Genomic DNA, 18612 nt, shown 5'->3' with positions numbered 1-18612 from the left:
ATGTTCCTGATGTTTAAAGTTTTATGAAAAATATCCTCAGAATAATCTTACTTAACTGCTTGAAAGGGCACATGTAACAGTAAAATTTCTTTTCTCAATGTCATTTTTTATGAAATTTCAAGATATATTCTTAGATATTTATAGATGTGATGACATAGTAAATGTGTTTTGCAAGATTTTTGAATTAATACAAATAGGGATAAATATCGTTTTAATATCTTTATTTAATATTCGTTTTTTAAATTTAATAGATTTTTGATAATTTTTAATAACACAAAGAGAAATAATAACAAAAAATTTTAATAACAAAAAAAAAACTTTTTTGAGTTTCATAATTTTAATATCTAATTTTTTTAAATTTAACAGTTTTTCTTCTTATAATCATTTTCTATTATTTTTTAATTTTTTAGTAAATATAAATAAAGTTAAGGAAACAAATTGCATGAAAATAGAAAAAAAGTTCTAAAACTAAAGAAGAATAATTTTTAAAACAATAATAAATAAAAATTAATTTAAACAATATAAAATAATATTAGATTTTTTTTTCTCTTATCAAAATTATGAATTTTAATGAATCGTTTAGTTATGATGATCGTATTTTCTAAATAGTCCCTCATTATATTTGACAACCCATCTTAACTTTCATCATATCTCTTAAAAATTTTTCTTCTAGCTCATCGAAAATTAACACTTCTCTCCTTAAGATTCTACATAATTTAAGTTTGTCAGAAGTTTCGAAAGAGCGATTGAAACCGTTCCAGGCACGCAAACCGATAGTTAAAATCATAAAGGTCGTGAAACAATTTCTAATAACCACCTTAGACCGTGATTCATTTGGCATTGAGCTATCGTTGCCACACAAACTTTGAAAAAAATATACGTTTCTTAAATCTTTTTCTTTTTTCTATTCAAAGTGTGTTGAACATTCAAATAAAAAGATCATTGATGGTACTTGTCGCAATGAAAAGTCCTGATTAGTATTTTGGAACAATATAATACGTTGTACAAAGTTATTCAAAAGTCACTGATTTTATTCATTAGAACTCTCCATGACAGATCATTTTTTTTTTTACAAATACGATTGAGTGAAAAAATGATAAAAATCACTGTAACATTTCTAGATTAATTATTTTCGTACATTATTGCTATTCTTCTTTAAGATACACGTGCTTTTCAAACAATGATGTATATAATTTAATAAAAGAATATATTCTGGTAAAAGTTTATATCTATTAAATACATTTTTTATAAACGTTTGTAAAGTGTTTTATAAAGAATTTTTTATATTTTTTTATATTTTATAAAATGTCAAAGAAATAGATTTTATCTGGGAAATATATAATTTAATAAAAGAAATATAAGGAATTTGACAAAAATATTAATGTATTTTATAGAATTATAAGATTATAACATATATGAATAAATAATGAATATATATAGGGTATTAATTATATTCATGTGATTGAAGGTCTTTGAAAGTTGTTGTATATTAAAGTGTTTTAACCTTATTTATTAACCCCTTAAGCATTATGATTCATCATTCAATTTATATTCTACAGCGACATGTTTTTCGTTGTTATTACTATATCATATTATTATTATTCAAATATTATTATAAGCTTAATCTTTATATTATCATATTTTGAAATTTAAAAATCTATTTAATTTTACATATTTATGTATTATAGCAAACAAAATGGAATATATGTTTGATTTTTCACAATAATCCATAAATTTTTTATTTTAGATCACTCACATTGTAAAATCAAATATTTGATATATTTGTTCATCTATCATAGTAAAATGGAGGAAAATATAAAAGCAAAAACTTGTTTTATTTGTATATCTACCATATCAGAAAATATGGCTATAATTGTTCATAAAAGTAATAAAAAAATAAATAAATAAAGTAATCTGTACAATCTGTATGATTTATTTCGACTATTTATATATCAAGTATTATTGCTAATTATAACAATAAATTCATCTAGAATATGTTATTTCGTCCCCATAAATTTCTTTATATTATATATTATAATTATAAATATTCATGATTAAACTTGTATTATAAAAAAATAAAATACTTTTTTAATTTTAATTTTCATATTTAAGAATATGAAAATATTCGTAAAATTTAGCAGACAATTTTATTAAAATATTATTTATTGAATAATATGATTTTAAAATAAATGAGAATTAATTTTTGTATCTTCGAACAATTACAGAAATTAAATAATAAAATGTTTATTTATTCATTTCGAATTATGGAATGAAATTATTAAAATATAAAACGATTCGAGGAATGAAATTAAAATGTGTATTATATAAATATTATAAAAGATATTAATGGTTAGTTTTATTAAAGATATTAATAAAAATCAGTTTCTTGCATAACAATTATAAATTCAATAAACATATGAACTTTTACAAATAAATTTTATAAATTGTTGTCTAATTATCTTATTTAACGTATAAAATACGGTTTATAACTTATTATAACTTATTATATATTATAAATTAAATTCACAACATGACAATTCAATACTATTATTAAGTGATAATCTTATAATAAAATTTAATAATTAAATTATTTTACATTATTTTTATTTGTTATATTTCCATTTATGATATTTACAGCAAAAAGCATAAAAAATATATAAACCTGTTTAAGAATATTATTTGCCTTATAATGTTTTGTCATTGTATATCATCATAATGTATATTATTACCTCAATAAGGATGTTAACGATGTGTAGATAAATTATATGGTTATATTAAAACAATTTGCATGAAAATGTTAATTATTAAAATCTTTTTATATTGTTTATTTTGCATAGAGATAATATCGGAAATAGGTGTTATTTACTTTTGTAATAATGTATTTAATATAATAATTGAAAATGACGGTTCTAAATAAGATGAAAATCAAAATAAAAATTGGAAGACTTCATTTTCAACAAAAATATATTTAAAAATTAATTGAATAAGCACTTAATTTTTTTTTAAGAAAAAATTTTAAACATTCCACATGTTTTATATTTCAGAACTTTTTCACATTTTTTCAAAGATCAAAAATAAAAGAATTAGATTGTCTATATATATATCTATATTACAACTAATCTTATTCATTCAATTTCATTACAAAGTTAGTGTTATTATTCTTGAATATAATATAAAGTTAAAAATTGTTTACTTATTTCATTCATACATTTTTTTATTCAATAATATTTTTTTTCAATAAATAATCAAATTCTAACCCTATCTATTGATAATGATAGCACTCTTTAATGAAATTCTTAATTCTTCCAAATATTAATTAATAATATTAGTAATTATCTTGAAATTAACTTGAAAGAAATATTCAAAAAAAAATTTTCTAATGCTATTTATAACATGAATTGAAATCATTTTATATATTATTTAAAGAATAAATAATAACATATAGTATTCTATGATATTCTATGATTAATATTATATTATATATATTTTATCTTATTATCGTATTATTGTAATTATATAATATTTTATATTATTCCTTATTTTTTTTATTATATTAAAAAATTATATTTCTTGTAATTACACTTTACATATTCTCATATCATATTCCATTATAATATATTATGTAATATACATACCTACACATATATTACAATACATCATAATTTCGAAAAGTTACATAATCACGTTATCGTATCAATAAACAAAAATTATTTCGTATACGCGAAAAAAAATTTTCCTTTCTTGCATGAACATGTTAACGTTAACACAATGATTATACTTGATATCCAATCTCTTTAACCACGAATAAATAACTCGTTCATTCACCGTTTAATGCTCTCGAAATTGCCAGTGTCGACCAGTTCGTGTATTTATAGCACGATACACAAGTTACGTATTTATAACGTACCAACAGGTAACAGTTAATTGACGATGTAGGCGCGGATTGATTACAGGTTGCTCGTCTCTCTGATCCAACTGCGGGAAGGTACCTTCAACGCATGATACCGGTCATACGAAGGTTGAACCGGTATCACCGAGTGACATTTGCATGGAAAATGTCGGTGATAGCAGAGAGTACTTCGTACTATAAAAGATGGAGGCGATAGAGATGACTTCGCTAGTAAGATTTTGTACCCGCTATCTGGAAATTCGCAAGTCGAGGTTAGAATTAATAACTTAGGTATAATTAATAGGCTTTTATCGATATCTATCTTAAATCGATCTGTAAGAACAATTGATCATTGATTAACACACACATCGTTACCATTTATTTATGTCATCTTACTGCGCTTAATCTAATCATTGCGTTTTAATAAAACGAGCTTAACCATGATGAATTAATGAGTCTTAATGAATAGACAGATTTTATGATGAATAGTCAGATTTTATGATTGATCACTTTTCGTCATTTGTTTGAAATGAGATGCTTAGCTGTTAATCGATGAAGGAATCTTTCAATCATGGAAATCATTTATGATTAGATGTGAATTCATCTGGATTAATTGAATGAAGAATTTTTGTTATTTGAATAAAAATGAATGTTATTATTGAATTGTGATTTTGCATAATTCAATTAATGCTCTTACGTATGATACATTATATAATTAATATATAATTATATTTTAAAAACGATAAACATTATAAGAAATTTTTTTGATATAACAAAATAAATAACTTTTTACAAATTAATTAATTGCAAATTTTAACTCATAAGAAAATATATTTTATATTTATAATATATATTTCTCAATAAATTTTAATGTTATTAATTGATAAATTATTATATTAAAAAGTTCAAATTGTTTATTCAAAAATTTATTAAATTCTTTTTATTAATTTTGATTTTTTCTTCAATACATAATAATTCTTCTATATAACTATAAAAATTTAAAAATGAATTTGCATAATATATTATTTATATATTTCTATAAAGATTTTTATAAAGATTATATTTTTATAAAAATTATATACAAAATATAAATATATATGAAAAGTTGATTATAAAAGTCATTAGAATCGATTCTTCAAAAATAATTACATAAGTATATTAACATCCTACATATCTCCATTTAAAAAGCATAAAATGTTTGCTTCAAAATCAATTATTCTATTATTCTATTACTTGCATAATATTTACTAAACAATCTGTATATATATTTTCATTCAAAAATCATACTTTCTATTCATAATAATATCTTATTCATTTTAATTACTATAAATACTGAATATGTACATGTTATTTTTGAATAAAATTAAAAACTATGAATTTTGAATAAGAATATAAAACAAATTTAAACAGTTTCTCAATTTTTATTTACGTTAATAACTTTATACTCTTTAATATTCTATAACAAATATACAATGAAATATATACAATATATATATAATATATACAAATATATACAATGAAATTGTCAAATATTATATCTTGACAATATAATTATAATTATATCTTGATAACTTAATTTTAAAAATAATGATAATTTTATGTTACCGTATAAAAATAATAAAACCTTTAAACATCTTTCCAGAATTGCGTCATGTATTTTCGCACAATTTGCATATTAAGCTTAATGGCCATAGCGTTAGCTGCGGATCAACCAATCGCCATTATCAGACAAAACCAAGATATCAGCCCGGATGGTACTTTTCACTCGAAATGGGAAAGCGCTAATGGCATCACTTTCGAGGAAGAGGGTGTCTTGAAGAATCGTGGGCAGAAGGATGCGGAAGCTGAGGAAGTTCATGGATCAGCCTCGTGGACGGCTCCAGATGGAACGAGGATCAACGTTGACTGGTTGGCCAACGAAAATGGCGCCACTTTTCAAGGGGCGCATCTGCCAACTCCTCCACCCACGCAACCGGTGCCAGTCCTCATTCAACGCGCTCTTGACTGGATAGCTGCTAATCCAGAGAAGAATAGATTGTAGTTTCCTACATTTCATGATACTACATTTTATGACGTGAAAAAATTAGTCGAGAGTTCGTATTTCTTCTTTATAGAAAGTCTATTTATTCGAGAGAAGAAGTTGGTTCTACGAAATGAAGAGATTTTATCGAAATATTATTGTCGTATCACGAATAAATTAAATTATTACACGAGAGATGCAAGTATTGTGAATTTTATATAAGTTATATTTGAGTATCGTAATTTTGTAAAAATCAAGATACAATAAATTTAAATATGTTTGTATTAATGAATTTATATTATTATTAATTCTCCATGTTAAATTTCCCCGTTAACTATTTATATTTGAATTCAAAAATTATGTATATGCAAAAGTGATGTAAATAATGATGATATATTACATATGATTTACCTTGTGTAATAAAGTAATTTTGAAAGAGTATTCAAGAGTTTCTTATTCAATTAATTATGTAAAAAAAAGAATGGATATTTAAATTTTTTTATATAGATCTCACTTTATTATTAATTAATTTGATTTAAACTAAATATTTTGATAGAAAATATTATAACGTGAATAACATAGTTTTTATACATAAAGATAATTAAATAACAAATAAATTATTATATGATTCTATAATAAAATAATGAAACAGAAATTACATAGTAAAATAATATTCATATTGGATACATTAGTGTCATCAATCTTTTGCTAAAATTAGATAAAAATCATCTTTTTTACATAACAATAGAAATATTCATAATAATTCTATAAAATAAAAATATAAATGATTGGCACTAATATATATAAAATCATATATTATAATTATAAATATAACAAATGTAAAAAATATAAAAACTATTACTATTTATAAACTATAGTTATTAATAAATTTATAAAAAATAATACTAATAATAATAATATATATATATTCCAAAAATGATTCAGTATTATTTGTTATACTGATTATTAAGTATTATTAATTATTTAATTATAATAAAACATTATAACAAATCATGCAATGACTAACGATTATTAAATTAATTATGTCTTGTGATTATATTAATTTCGATTATTTCAATTAATTATTAATCATAAATACTGATTATTATAAATGGTAATTATTAAGCAAGTTCATAAAGCTTATGAAGTTTACATTAATCATAATATGCAATCATCATTAATCACATTTCGAATTTTGTTAAACACACTATCATGCATTGTAATAAGTGAAATATATCACTCATGAGTCCGATTAAACTAATCGTCTCATCTATGATTCAATGATCATTAAATCTCTAATGTAGATATTAGCGTTATTGAAAATATTCATCAATCAAATTTCGAAAAAAAAAAAAAAATAATTAATGAAAAATGACACATTATCTTTAAGTTTTATCATTAAATCTTATGGATCATTTATGAATAATGAGAAATTTTAATATATTAACATTTTCATAAAAAGTTATTGTATTAAAATAAATATTGAAAGAGCTAGAAATTGTTATTTTATAAAAGAAAATATGGAAGTTTAATTCTAAAGAAACAACATAAAATATTAATTATTGAAATAAATCTATATGTTTAATATAACAAAAACGAAAAAATAACAATATGTACATTAAAAGTATTCAATTATAAAAGAAAGTATTGTTTATATTACAATCATCTAATCACAAAATTAACAATTTAATATAAAATTAATAAGAAATAATAAAAAAGAAAAATATTTAGAAAAAATAAATTATTTTTAAATTATTTTAACATAATTAGAATCTGTAGAATTTGTAATGTTATTTAAATTGTTAGTATAATCTAACAACAAATATTTTATATTCAGATTATAAATTATTATTTTCAGAAGAAAATTGTATCTTAAATATGTATTTATTTAAGGATAAATTATATATAACGACAATAAATAATTAACTTATTTGTTCATATAAAGTCATTAATTATTGAAAGTGATTAAATATTATTAATATTTAATTTGCATAGTTGTAAATTATTATATAATAGATTAGAAAACTTAAAACTAATAGTAACTGACACCTGAGTAAATATCTGCGTCATAATAATATTTTAATTCTATTTCAACGAAATATTTTCCTTTCGTTTCCTTCAAACGATCCTATAAATGGTATTTATAAAGAAGATTTCTTGACGCTTTTTAAATTTATAAATATACTTTCTAAACACATATCACATATTTTACTCCAGAGTAAAGATTTAGATTAATTAAAGATCCATCTTCCTAATAGTATTACGTTCGTTGCTTATTAATTTAAAATTTTATTTTCATAATGTGATATAGCTAGATTTCATATTTCATTTTTTAAAATATTAAAAGATCATTACACTGAAAAAAATGAAAGCTTTTTCTAGAAATCTTTTTTAGTTTTTAATATAATTGTATATATATATATATATATATATATATATATATAATTTTTTGTATATAATTTATATACATGTATTGTTGAAAACAATATTCGAAAACTTCGATTAATAAAATATTCAAATATTGGAATATTTTGAATAATGGAGATTCTATTTTACTACTAACAATAAGAAACAAAATAAAAATTTTCTTAAAAGAGAATAATAAGAAATTAACCATTCAAATTATTCTTATATCACTCCTACCGAAATCAATACATTTTTATCTAATATTAAGTATTTTTTCTTGCTTTAAACACAGTCATAAAAAAACATCAAATCAAAAACTTAAGATCTATGTGTTACAATTAATCAATACTAACTTTATACTATAGTACAAAACTCGTTTTTGGTTCGTGACAAATGAGAATCATGAAAGAAAAAGGGAAACATCAGCCCTGCGGATTGTCACAGGCGTTGGAATCTCAGCGAAACAACGCGCGGATTTCGACCGCGATCTATTTACAGGCAAAATAGCTCGAGACAGATGGAACACGATACCACGAAAGTCGTGGGGTCGAAGGTTGTCGTTGCGGCGAAGGAGACAGAGAAATATTGCGTAAGCGTCAGAGACTACGAAAGTTGGTCGCTGCACCAGCTGCATAGCTTGTCCTCGTTCGTTTGGATTACACACGCCTTGGTAGACGCGGAAAACCATCTGTTCGTGTAAACAAGGAAACAGCACGCCCCCGTCTTTACGCCTATTTACGAATTGTTTCGCTAAATTGCCTGTGCACCGGCTATGAAAATAGACTTAAGGCGCGCGTCTTAAGCGTTGTGCGGAAATAGTTAAGTGTCATAAGTTGTTGCCATTTTTTCCATCATTCTGCGGTTACCTACATTATCCATTGAGGAAGAGTGTATAGTGTGGCTACAATGATTGTAATACATACAAGTTGATTTGGAAAGTTTAATAAATACATATTTGAACACTTTTCATGGGAAAAATTTATGAATGTAAGTAAGTTTATATATGTACTTAGTATTATGTGTAATTAAAATTGAGTGTTATAGTGCATTTAGTCAATTAAGAAAGTATAATAAATTTTCTATAGAAATGTTCTATATGTATATATATATATATATATATAATGTGCGTGTGATATAAAATTTTTGAAAGTATCTAAAGGTATTTAAGAAAGTGTAATAAATACATATTTATAGAAAAGTTTTATAAATATAATATATATATAATAGAAAATTTTTTAATATTATACTATTTTAATATTGTAATATAATATGATATTATATTATACTAGACATAACAATTTTATATATGTATTATGTTAATTAAAATTATCACTTTCAAAAATCATAAAATCAAATGCATATTATAATTAAAGAAAATTATATTATTGATCTAATTGATCTAATTGATCTATTGATCTAATGTGTATATAATATGTATGTAATAAATCTGATAGTATTGTTGTTTAATAAAAATAATTGAATTATTTCGTTTTAAAAATTTGATAAAATCCTATATACCTATTTCTCTAAATTTTCTTTGTGCCTTTTTTTAAAATATAGAAGTATTGTTAAATGTAGAAACTAGTTTTTAAATATTTACATATTTGATGAATTTCCAATATCAATTGTTTCATGAATTTGTAATTTCAACTTATAAATATTACATTACTATTTTTTTTTCTTACTTTTCATATTGTAGAGATATATATGTTTATATGAAATAATAGGTTAACTATAAAGAATATGTTTTATTCATATAATGATGAAAAAATTATGGAAAATTTTAATTTTCAATTATTATCTTATAATATATTTATGTGTACATAGTAAAAGAAAATCAACATATTCTTATTGTTGAAATAAAAAATTTTCATATTGCTTTTAAAAATTCATAAGATTTGATAATGAAACATGCACAACACTCTCAAAACATAGAATTAGTTTATTTTTAAATTTCTTATTGCGCAATTCACTTTTTTTAAAGAAATGTTATGAATGAGATAAAATTTTTTTTGTTATGTTATAAAATATTCTCTTGTATATAATATTTATTACATAATTATATTTTCTTAAATAAATAGTTATATAATATATAATACTTATCAAATATCGTAACTCGAAATACATAATTTTTGCAAATATTAGCGATATTTCATTTGTAATGGAATACGAATAGCGCTATTCGACGAAATTTAATACGTTTAATCTGTGATTATGTATTCTCATTTAGATAGCGTTGCAGCAGAATTATAATATTTAATATATTTAATAATAAATATTTACAAGCACATTATTCGAGATATTTAACAAGAATTTTATGAAATTTGAATTATTGAAACACATAAAATAATAAAGAAAAAAAACTAATATTATAAATAGATCTAATATTTAAATCATATTAAATTATTTAATATAATTTGTTGTTTTTTATTAAAATTTTCATCGAAATAATTATTATTAACTTGTTGATGTATAAGGATGAATAAAGAAACATAAATTGACAAATTTAAAAAAATATCATTATATTTAATATTTGTTTAAATAAATATGGAATTGAAATTAATTATAAATGCAAGATAAATAAAAATGTCGAAAAATTAAATAATATTGTTTCTATAAAAAATTAATATAATTACTTATTCCTTTTTATAAAATATTTTTTATATCCATATGATACATATCGATAAGAATCAAGTATATAGGATACGATATGAAAAAGAAATGCGGTTTAAAAAGAAGTTGAATAAAAAATAAAAAAGAGAGATAAGGAGAAAGTATAGTTTATGATGTGGATTCGAGATGACACGTTTATGCTTAAACGTGGGCTGTGACACAATAAAGAAACGGAGAAGCAATAACACTTGATAAAGAAATGAACAGAGAAATTGTTCTTCCTTCGACGATATCTTCCTTATATTCAAATGATTATTTTCAGAGTCTTATATTTACAATATCTTCTCTTCCTGTCCATAAAATTTGAAGATGTTTAAAGAGAGAATGTACCAATGTTTATTTATTATATCAGTGTAAACATAAACATGAACAAACATAATTGAAATGAATACTATAATATATAAATATTATTTACATTGAACGAACGTGAATAAAAAAATACCATAATATAATAACAAAAATTTTTATTACATCAATTAACACAATAAGGAAAGATATATTATGTTTTCATATAATATATTTCTTAAAAAGTCTTGGATCTTTCACTTTTAAAACTTTAATATTTGAAAAGAAAATAAAAAATTAAAATTTTTTTTAAAGTATTCAAATCATTTATTTATACATCATTTATTAATATATTTATGAGTTACTTTTGAAAAGGAAATTCTGGTAAGTAAAATAAAAGAAAAGTTAATTTTAATTATAAATATTTATTTTTTTTTTTGGTTAATATTTATCTATGTATATAAAAATTCGATATGTAATTTAATATAATTATATATTATTTACTATATATATAATTAATTATATATTATTATATTATATATTATATTATGTATTATTATATTATATTATACATTATTATATTTTAATTTAAATTTAATAGGGAATATTTCAAGATATTGGATAAGAGGAAAATTACTATGTGTTAAAAAACTATTGAAATATATTCGATTCATCTTTGTTTAAAGCATGATTTATGTCTCTTGACAAGTACTGTAATAATTCCTCTAAAAGGCAATCGTTATGAGATAAAAGTTTCACCAGATGATTTTCCACCAGACAACAGAAGATGGGGAACGATCAAGCATTACATAATACTATTGTAAATGTGAAACATATTACAGGTATTAATAGAAACCTATAATGTTGTCATCTGCGAAAGTTCAACGAAAGTTTCAGGTGTAATCATCATCAAATTTTAACGTGTGAAATTAATGCAAAACGATTCCGTTGAGAAAATGTGGCTAATTATTTAATATATGTATATATTAAATAACTAATAATAACTAATAAATAATAATAATTAAGACAAGTTAATGACTTTTTATTCTTATATGTATTCTTTTATATTTTTTCAAATAAAATTTTAAAACTAAATATAATTTTTTGAGACATACATTGATACATTTAAGAAATTTTTATATATTTTTTTCCAATGATTGACTAGATTTATTCCAAATTTATTATTATTCCAAATTTACAAAATATATTTGAATACGATTCTTATAATTATTTTTAAAAATATTATACTTATTGATTATGTAGATAAAAAATTATATGGAATACAATTATAATTCTTTCAAATGATAAATAATGTCTTTAATACTTTTTGTTGTAGATATTTCTTCAAAAATTAATATTAATTACATTCAATTGTTTAATGATTTTTTATTTTTCCTCAACAAAAATAATTCATTAAAAATTGAAATAAAAATTTATTAATTAATTGAATAATTACTAATTATCGTACAAAATATTCTTTTCTTTAATTAGTTCTTTTTACGATTAATATAAAGTTAAAATATAAATTATTTTATAAACAATTTCTTTTTTTTTTAATTTCCTTTAAGCTGATATAAATGGATTTAGCCTCCTCTTATTACGAGGTTCTCAATAATTCTCATACGATATATTTGTCATTTTATTCACAAGAAAATACAAGAAAAGGTAAACGAATCCACGTTATCCACACACCCATCGTCTTTGAATAAATTACTCGAGGACGTCCTTTATGTCTGTGGTATCACGATTGATTAACGATGGCAAACCGAGTCTACAACGAGCACGTGCTCAAAACGTTGTACTATGTCGCATCGTGCTGAAACTTTCTATCGTAAATCAGTACGTACCACAGAGTGCATGGATCGAACGAGAATAGATCAAATTCCTCGAAAAATCGAAGAAGCAATCTAAATTTCTGTTTCATACTTAATTTTTATTTTTGATGATGATTATTTTTTTTTTAGTCTATGAAACGATATATTAAAACGTACTTAGATTTTGTATCTTATTAACAGGTTATGATTAAACTAATTTCGAAAAAATTCGATTCAAATATCTGCTTTTAAGTTCTTATGCACGCAACTAAATTTAAAATTCGCTTTCAAATATAAATATTAAATATTTATAAACAATATTTTAAATGTATATACATAATACATAGATTTAATTAAATTTTAATTTATATTTTGGTCATTTATGACAGAAAATTATTTAATCTCTGTAATTAATGTAATTCTATTTATTAATGTAATTCTATTATTTAAATAAAAACATATCATAATACATTCAAATAGTATTAATGAAATTGTCAATAAGCAATCTTATTGACGACGATTCTATATCATAAAATTTATCTTTCGTCGTCAATGGACGATGAATACATAATTTAAAACATTTAAAAAAGTTTGTGACGAATAAAAGATTAAGATCCATTGTTTTAGATTGTATAATTACACGTTCAAAAGAAATTTACATTTGCAATTTAATTTTATGATATAGTAGTAAGGTAAGTAGTAAGGAAAACGAGTATCATATTGGGATAATATGAAGCAGTACGCCATTGCACGATTAAAACGAAATTATTGACGTAACAATTTGATTGAATAATAGAAATGGAATTGTAAATAAGAAGGAAATGTAAATGGTGAAGAGAAGTCGAAGTTTTCGTGCAGTTGCAGCGCATCTCTGTAGTTGTTGGATTGCATCTGAACTGACCTGTCGTGACCCAAAGCGACTGTAAACTAGCCTTAATCCAATCTGCGTTTATATTTGATTCGGTCAAACAGTTTCAAACCCAAACTAGATAAATTCCGGCAAGGAATAAATACTGCTTTGATATAAAGTTACGATTAAAGTTAACATTGACTGTTCGACAACTGTGTTTCTTCAAGCAGGATAAAATTGTTGCATCTGTACGCCAATTTTTTTAACTTATCAATATCGTGAAATTTATTTATTTGATAAAATGTCCTTTATATTAGTTTAATTTATTATTTTCTTTTTATTAGATAAAAATCTTTTTAATGCTTGAATCACTTCAAAATCAAAAAGTGGTTGATATCTGGGTTGTAATAAATATATTATTTATATTCATTTATATTATCAGGAACATAAATAAAAAATGATCCGGATTATTTGAAAAAAGGTTTATCACAGAAGTCAAAAATGAAAGAAATGAAAAAACATTAAGAAATAGATTAAAATTTTTTGCAAATCGTTTTTTTTGTTTTAATTAAAGTATATATTGTTGTTATGAAATATGTATGTATACTGATGCAATGGATTTGCATTCATTTGAATTAAAAGAAAACACAAAGAGATTTAATAAATTGGTATAATTAAAATTTATATTCTAATAGGCATTGATTGATTCTTTTTACTATCTATTACTTTTGTTCAAAGAATATGAACAAAATTTAATTATTTAAAAAGAACATAATATTAGATATTTCTTTTACATATAATTGTTGAAGCTTAAAATCGTCCTGAATTTTTGCGCATTTTAATTCAATTATAATAAATTCAGAAAGCATTTATAAAGAAGATTTTTTGTTCAATTTTTATTCTCCTGAGATTCTTATCTTCAATTATTATCATATAATAATGTACAAAATAAAAAATATTAAAAAAGAGTGTCTATCATAAGTTTCATAAAACTGATATTTATAATTCCTCTCCTCCTTTTCCTTTAAAAATATCTTAATAAAAAAAGAAAAAAAAAGAAAAAAAATAATAAAATCTCATAAATGGCCAGGTATAAAGACAAAATTATCACTTCTGTTGAATTGCAACATTTATTCTGTAATGTCCGGGAACGATTATCTATATGCTCGTTACCCGTGATTCTACGTGGTCGCGTTTGGACGCGTTACAATACACGCAATATACATAATACATATATATATATATTTTATTATTATTATATATATATATATAATAATGACATAAGATATATCAATATACAATGCATATATGTATACAATATATGAGTCCATAAAAAGTATACAATAAATTATTTACAAACATATTGAACCATTAGAGAGTGATATACGCGTTTCATTAGAGCTTGAAGGACGGGCGGCAAGAGGCGACGACGACGATGAAGGATGACTCATCGTTTAAAAAAAAAAAAAAAAAAAAAAAAAAATTTAATCCATAATAGTACAAAAGGGATTGGATCGAATTGCAGACTCGTTGAGATCACTGATGACGCACGTACTATCCTTTATACCTGATTCTGGTCCTCCTTGCTCGGATGTGCAGCTATCCAATCGAGCGCCTTTTGAATGAGGGGCGGTATTTCCGGCGTAGTCGGTAAGTGAGCGCCCTGCGGTTGGAAACCTTCCTCATTCGCTATATACGTCAACGAGATTTGTTGGCCGTCGTCACTGGGATAACTGAAGCTTCCCTGCGCGTTCATCGCCTCGTTCTCTTGGCCAGCGTTTTCCAAGTGGCCCTCCTCTTGCGCCTTGATCCCGTTTCCAGATTCGTAACTCCACTTGTATGAGCCGTCCGGGTTCGGGCCTTCCTGGCTTTGGGCCACGATTGGTATCACGTCCTCCGCGGGGGCGGCTGCCACGCAGCCTGCAAGCGCGATCACGGCTATCTGGAGAAAAGATCAGAGTCGTGACTCGTTTGGATCGTTTTATTGGCTCGCGTTTATTCAAAATGGATTCACGATCTTCGTGTTGTTCGTTGTTATGACTTTTAGCTCGAGAAGAAAGTAGCAAGAGTGTTTTAGTTAGTTTGAAAATGCTGAGATGAAGAAAGATCGATGCTTGTCTGAATATTCTTAAAATTGAGATCTGCGGTGAATGGGATTTATTTCTCGTTTATTACAATTAATTAAGTATACTAAAATTTGAATCCAATATTGTACATTATAACTAAGATTTAAAGATATTAAACTAAATTTAAATACACGATTCTAATTGTACGATTCTACGCTAATGTACGATTTATCGCTAATTAACACTATAATTAAGCGAAATAGTTTTAGATTTTTTCTTTTTTACCATTGATAAAATTAATACTGATTTCGATTCAATATATTTAATTATCTTCATAATTCTAGTTAAATGTATATAATATATACAATATAACGAAACGATTCGAAATTTCCCGCTCGAAACATTGAAACTGATGGCAATGCATTCAATTTAAGCGAATTCGAAGTTTGCACAAATCCTTAACGCGATGTTGGTCATTATAGTTGAGCAGTAAAACAAACACTGCTTCGAATTACCATGTAAAGACGTCAAGGTATGGCGGACACTGAAATGTTCTCGCGTATGCGCATGCGCCGCATATACCGGTGTTTACACATTATTAAACATCTATAAATTACCTCGCGATTCCCGCGTAATTGCGGGTTTACGATACTGGATTTAAATAATGCATCACGATTCGAGAAATCGATGCATATAGATTCGAGATTGTAAGATTATCTATCGCTCAATTTCGAGTAGCCACTAACAGCCTGTATTGTCGAAAAGAACGTAACGCAGCGTAGTGATACCATTTCGAGTCAGCCATAACTCGGGCGGTAGTGCGACAGTTATATTAAGTCAGACATAGATTGTTACTAGCGCTCCATTCGAGTGTTTCGTACGTTTCTATGCGATGAGATTTTATTTTCTTTTTAATAAAATTATTACGATAAAATGATTATTTGTCGATTGTATTAATTATTATATAGTGTACTGATATATTCACACATATAGTAACACATTTTTGGAAAATTGATTCTAAAAATAAAAAAATAGAATTGATGTAAAAATGTTAAGATTTGTTTATTAAATTATGAGCAATTTAAGTTTAAGAGAATATTAGAGACGGAGAATAATAAATAGTCTCGATTGAGTTTTACTTTTGTACGTTTTATATTTAATTTGATATCTAGCTCAAATATATTATCATTTTGTATAAAAAATATATATAATAAAAAAAAACAAAAATCGAAAATATCTAAAGTGAAGTTACATATTTAAAGCATAAAAAAAGATCTCTTCTATTTCTTTAATTTTAAGTTTTATAAAAATTTTAATTTGCAATCTAATTATATTTTGATCTTTTAATTTTATCCTTATATCTCTCAATTATCTTTGTTATTTATATCTTTGCTTCTCGTCTACTTATCTAATCTTCTCTAAAGATTCTTTATTGTCATCTAATCTTGATCGAAATCTTAATATTTAAGTTCGTTAATTTCAGTTCGTTATCATATATCATCCCGAGAATTTCTTTCGATATTTTTTTCGTGTAAACAATTTACATGATCATATAAATAAATATTAAATCGAGATTTCTTTTGCGAAAAATTATCGATAAAATTAATTAATCAAAGAAACGAGAGATTGTCAATTCACATTATACATACAAAAATCGTAACAAACGTGATATATAAGTTACATAACAAAATTATCTAAAAGACTTTCGAAATCTAAATCCAGATAACGTATCAGATACATACGCGCACGATGCGTCGTGATTCACGACGATATCCTTGAGGGGGTTGATACACTCATCTATCCTCTCTACTCACCTCTCGACCCTCTTTCGTTCCTCTGAACATCTATCCCAGAAAAGAAACAGGTTCACGAGTCGGTCGGATCAAAACGGCACAGACAACGGTGTGTGTCACAATCGCGCACAGAAAAAAAAAACGCGTAGAAAAAATGCGAATCTCAACGGCACTCGACGAATCTTTCCGTATTATAAGGCTCACTAGTTCCGAGGGTCAAATCAGACCTTCAACACCCCCAGCGAGATTCACCCTAGATCTCCTCGTTCCTTTGTTCACCTGCGATTTTTCTCTTTCTCTCTCTTTCTCTCTCTCTCTCTCTTTCTCTCTCTATCTATCTCTCCGTGTCTCTTAATTACGCTTACCAATGACGTGTACATGCTGCAGCAGTAATCGCTGATGGGCAAGTGTTTATCAAGCCCCGCAGCGCTCGTCGTATATATACCCCTGGAGGCATCACCAATACGACCGTTTGGCCAAGTAACGATAGCCACCGTGCACCTAAGAGGACGCACATGGGATACGGCGATACACGGGGGGACAGAGAGCCGGTTATGTGGATGACAGAGAGGGAGACATAGTGACACAGAGGCAGAGGCGTCTTAAGAGGGGTTACACGGATCCTCATTTAACGCGCGCGCGATGTGTACGTGTGTATGTATGTGCGGGAAGACGTGTGCAGGGACAACAACACACTGTACATCACCTGGAGAGAGATTACCTTCCCGGGGATCAGCATGTCACATTGCGCTAAATGTCATCGGGTCCCCGTTAAAGGATGCTTACTCAATTGTCATAATTTCTTTAACGGCGAGT

The 18612-nt window shown here is 24.8% G+C and overlaps 2 protein-coding genes and 1 long non-coding RNA gene across 5 annotated transcripts; 2 read left to right on the top strand and 1 right to left on the bottom strand.

The window, feature by feature from the left end:
• The first annotated feature begins 4022 nt into the window (after positions 1–4022).
• LOC107995205 (endocuticle structural glycoprotein SgAbd-8-like) lies at positions 4023–6201 on the top strand. 2 transcript variants are annotated; one of them, XM_017052562.3, is made up of 2 exons: positions 4023–4161; positions 5532–6201. In XM_017052562.3, exon 2 carries the CDS (start codon positions 5541–5543, stop codon positions 5928–5930), a length of 390 nt encoding a protein of 129 aa, XP_016908051.1. In that variant the 5' UTR covers positions 4023–4161; positions 5532–5540; the 3' UTR covers positions 5931–6201. The 2 variants fall into 2 exon arrangements, with proteins under 2 accessions (XP_016908051.1, XP_016908052.1); XM_017052563.3 differs by having other exon boundaries at positions 4117–4180.
• A 2667-nt stretch (positions 6202–8868) lies between these two features.
• On the top strand, positions 8869–12303 carry LOC133665660 (uncharacterized). Its single transcript, XR_009828796.1, has 2 exons — positions 8869–11657; positions 11875–12303. It is a non-coding gene; the product is annotated as an uncharacterized LOC133665660 (long non-coding RNA).
• Positions 12304–15048: 2745 nt separating this feature from the next.
• LOC107995210 (endocuticle structural glycoprotein SgAbd-8-like) lies at positions 15049–18312 on the bottom strand. Of its 2 annotated transcripts, none has more exons than XM_017052568.3 (2): positions 18162–18312; positions 15049–15879 (listed from the first exon to the last, which is right to left on the bottom strand). In XM_017052568.3, the coding sequence occupies exons 1-2, from the start codon at positions 18174–18176 to the stop codon at positions 15499–15501; spliced, it is 396 nt and encodes a 131-aa protein (XP_016908057.1). In that variant the 5' UTR covers positions 18177–18312; the 3' UTR covers positions 15049–15498. The 2 variants fall into 2 exon arrangements, with proteins under 2 accessions (XP_016908057.1, XP_061926941.1); XM_062070957.1 differs by lacking the exon at positions 18162–18312 and adding an exon at positions 16289–16515.
• Between the last annotated feature and the right edge of the window lie 300 nt (positions 18313–18612).

This window comes from Apis cerana, linkage group LG2 (assembly GCF_029169275.1).
Source record: "Apis cerana isolate GH-2021 linkage group LG2, AcerK_1.0, whole genome shotgun sequence".
NCBI lineage: Eukaryota > Metazoa > Arthropoda > Insecta > Hymenoptera > Apidae > Apis > Apis cerana.
This window is presented reverse-complemented; position numbering and strand designations above follow the sequence as displayed.

Excerpts from the sequence above, each read along its gene's own strand:
- LOC107995210 (XM_062070957.1), bottom strand. The coding sequence starts at position 16,339 with ATGAAGATAATTAAATATATTGAATCGAAATCAGTATTAATTTTATCA. Across the intron at positions 15,880-16,288 it reads CAGTATTAATTTTATCAATG|ATAGCCGTGATCGCGCTTGC; the intron begins GTAAAAAAGAAA and ends TCTTTTCTCCAG.
- LOC107995205 (XM_017052562.3), top strand. The coding sequence starts at position 5,541 with ATGTATTTTCGCACAATTTGCATATTAAGCTTAATGGCCATAGCGTTA.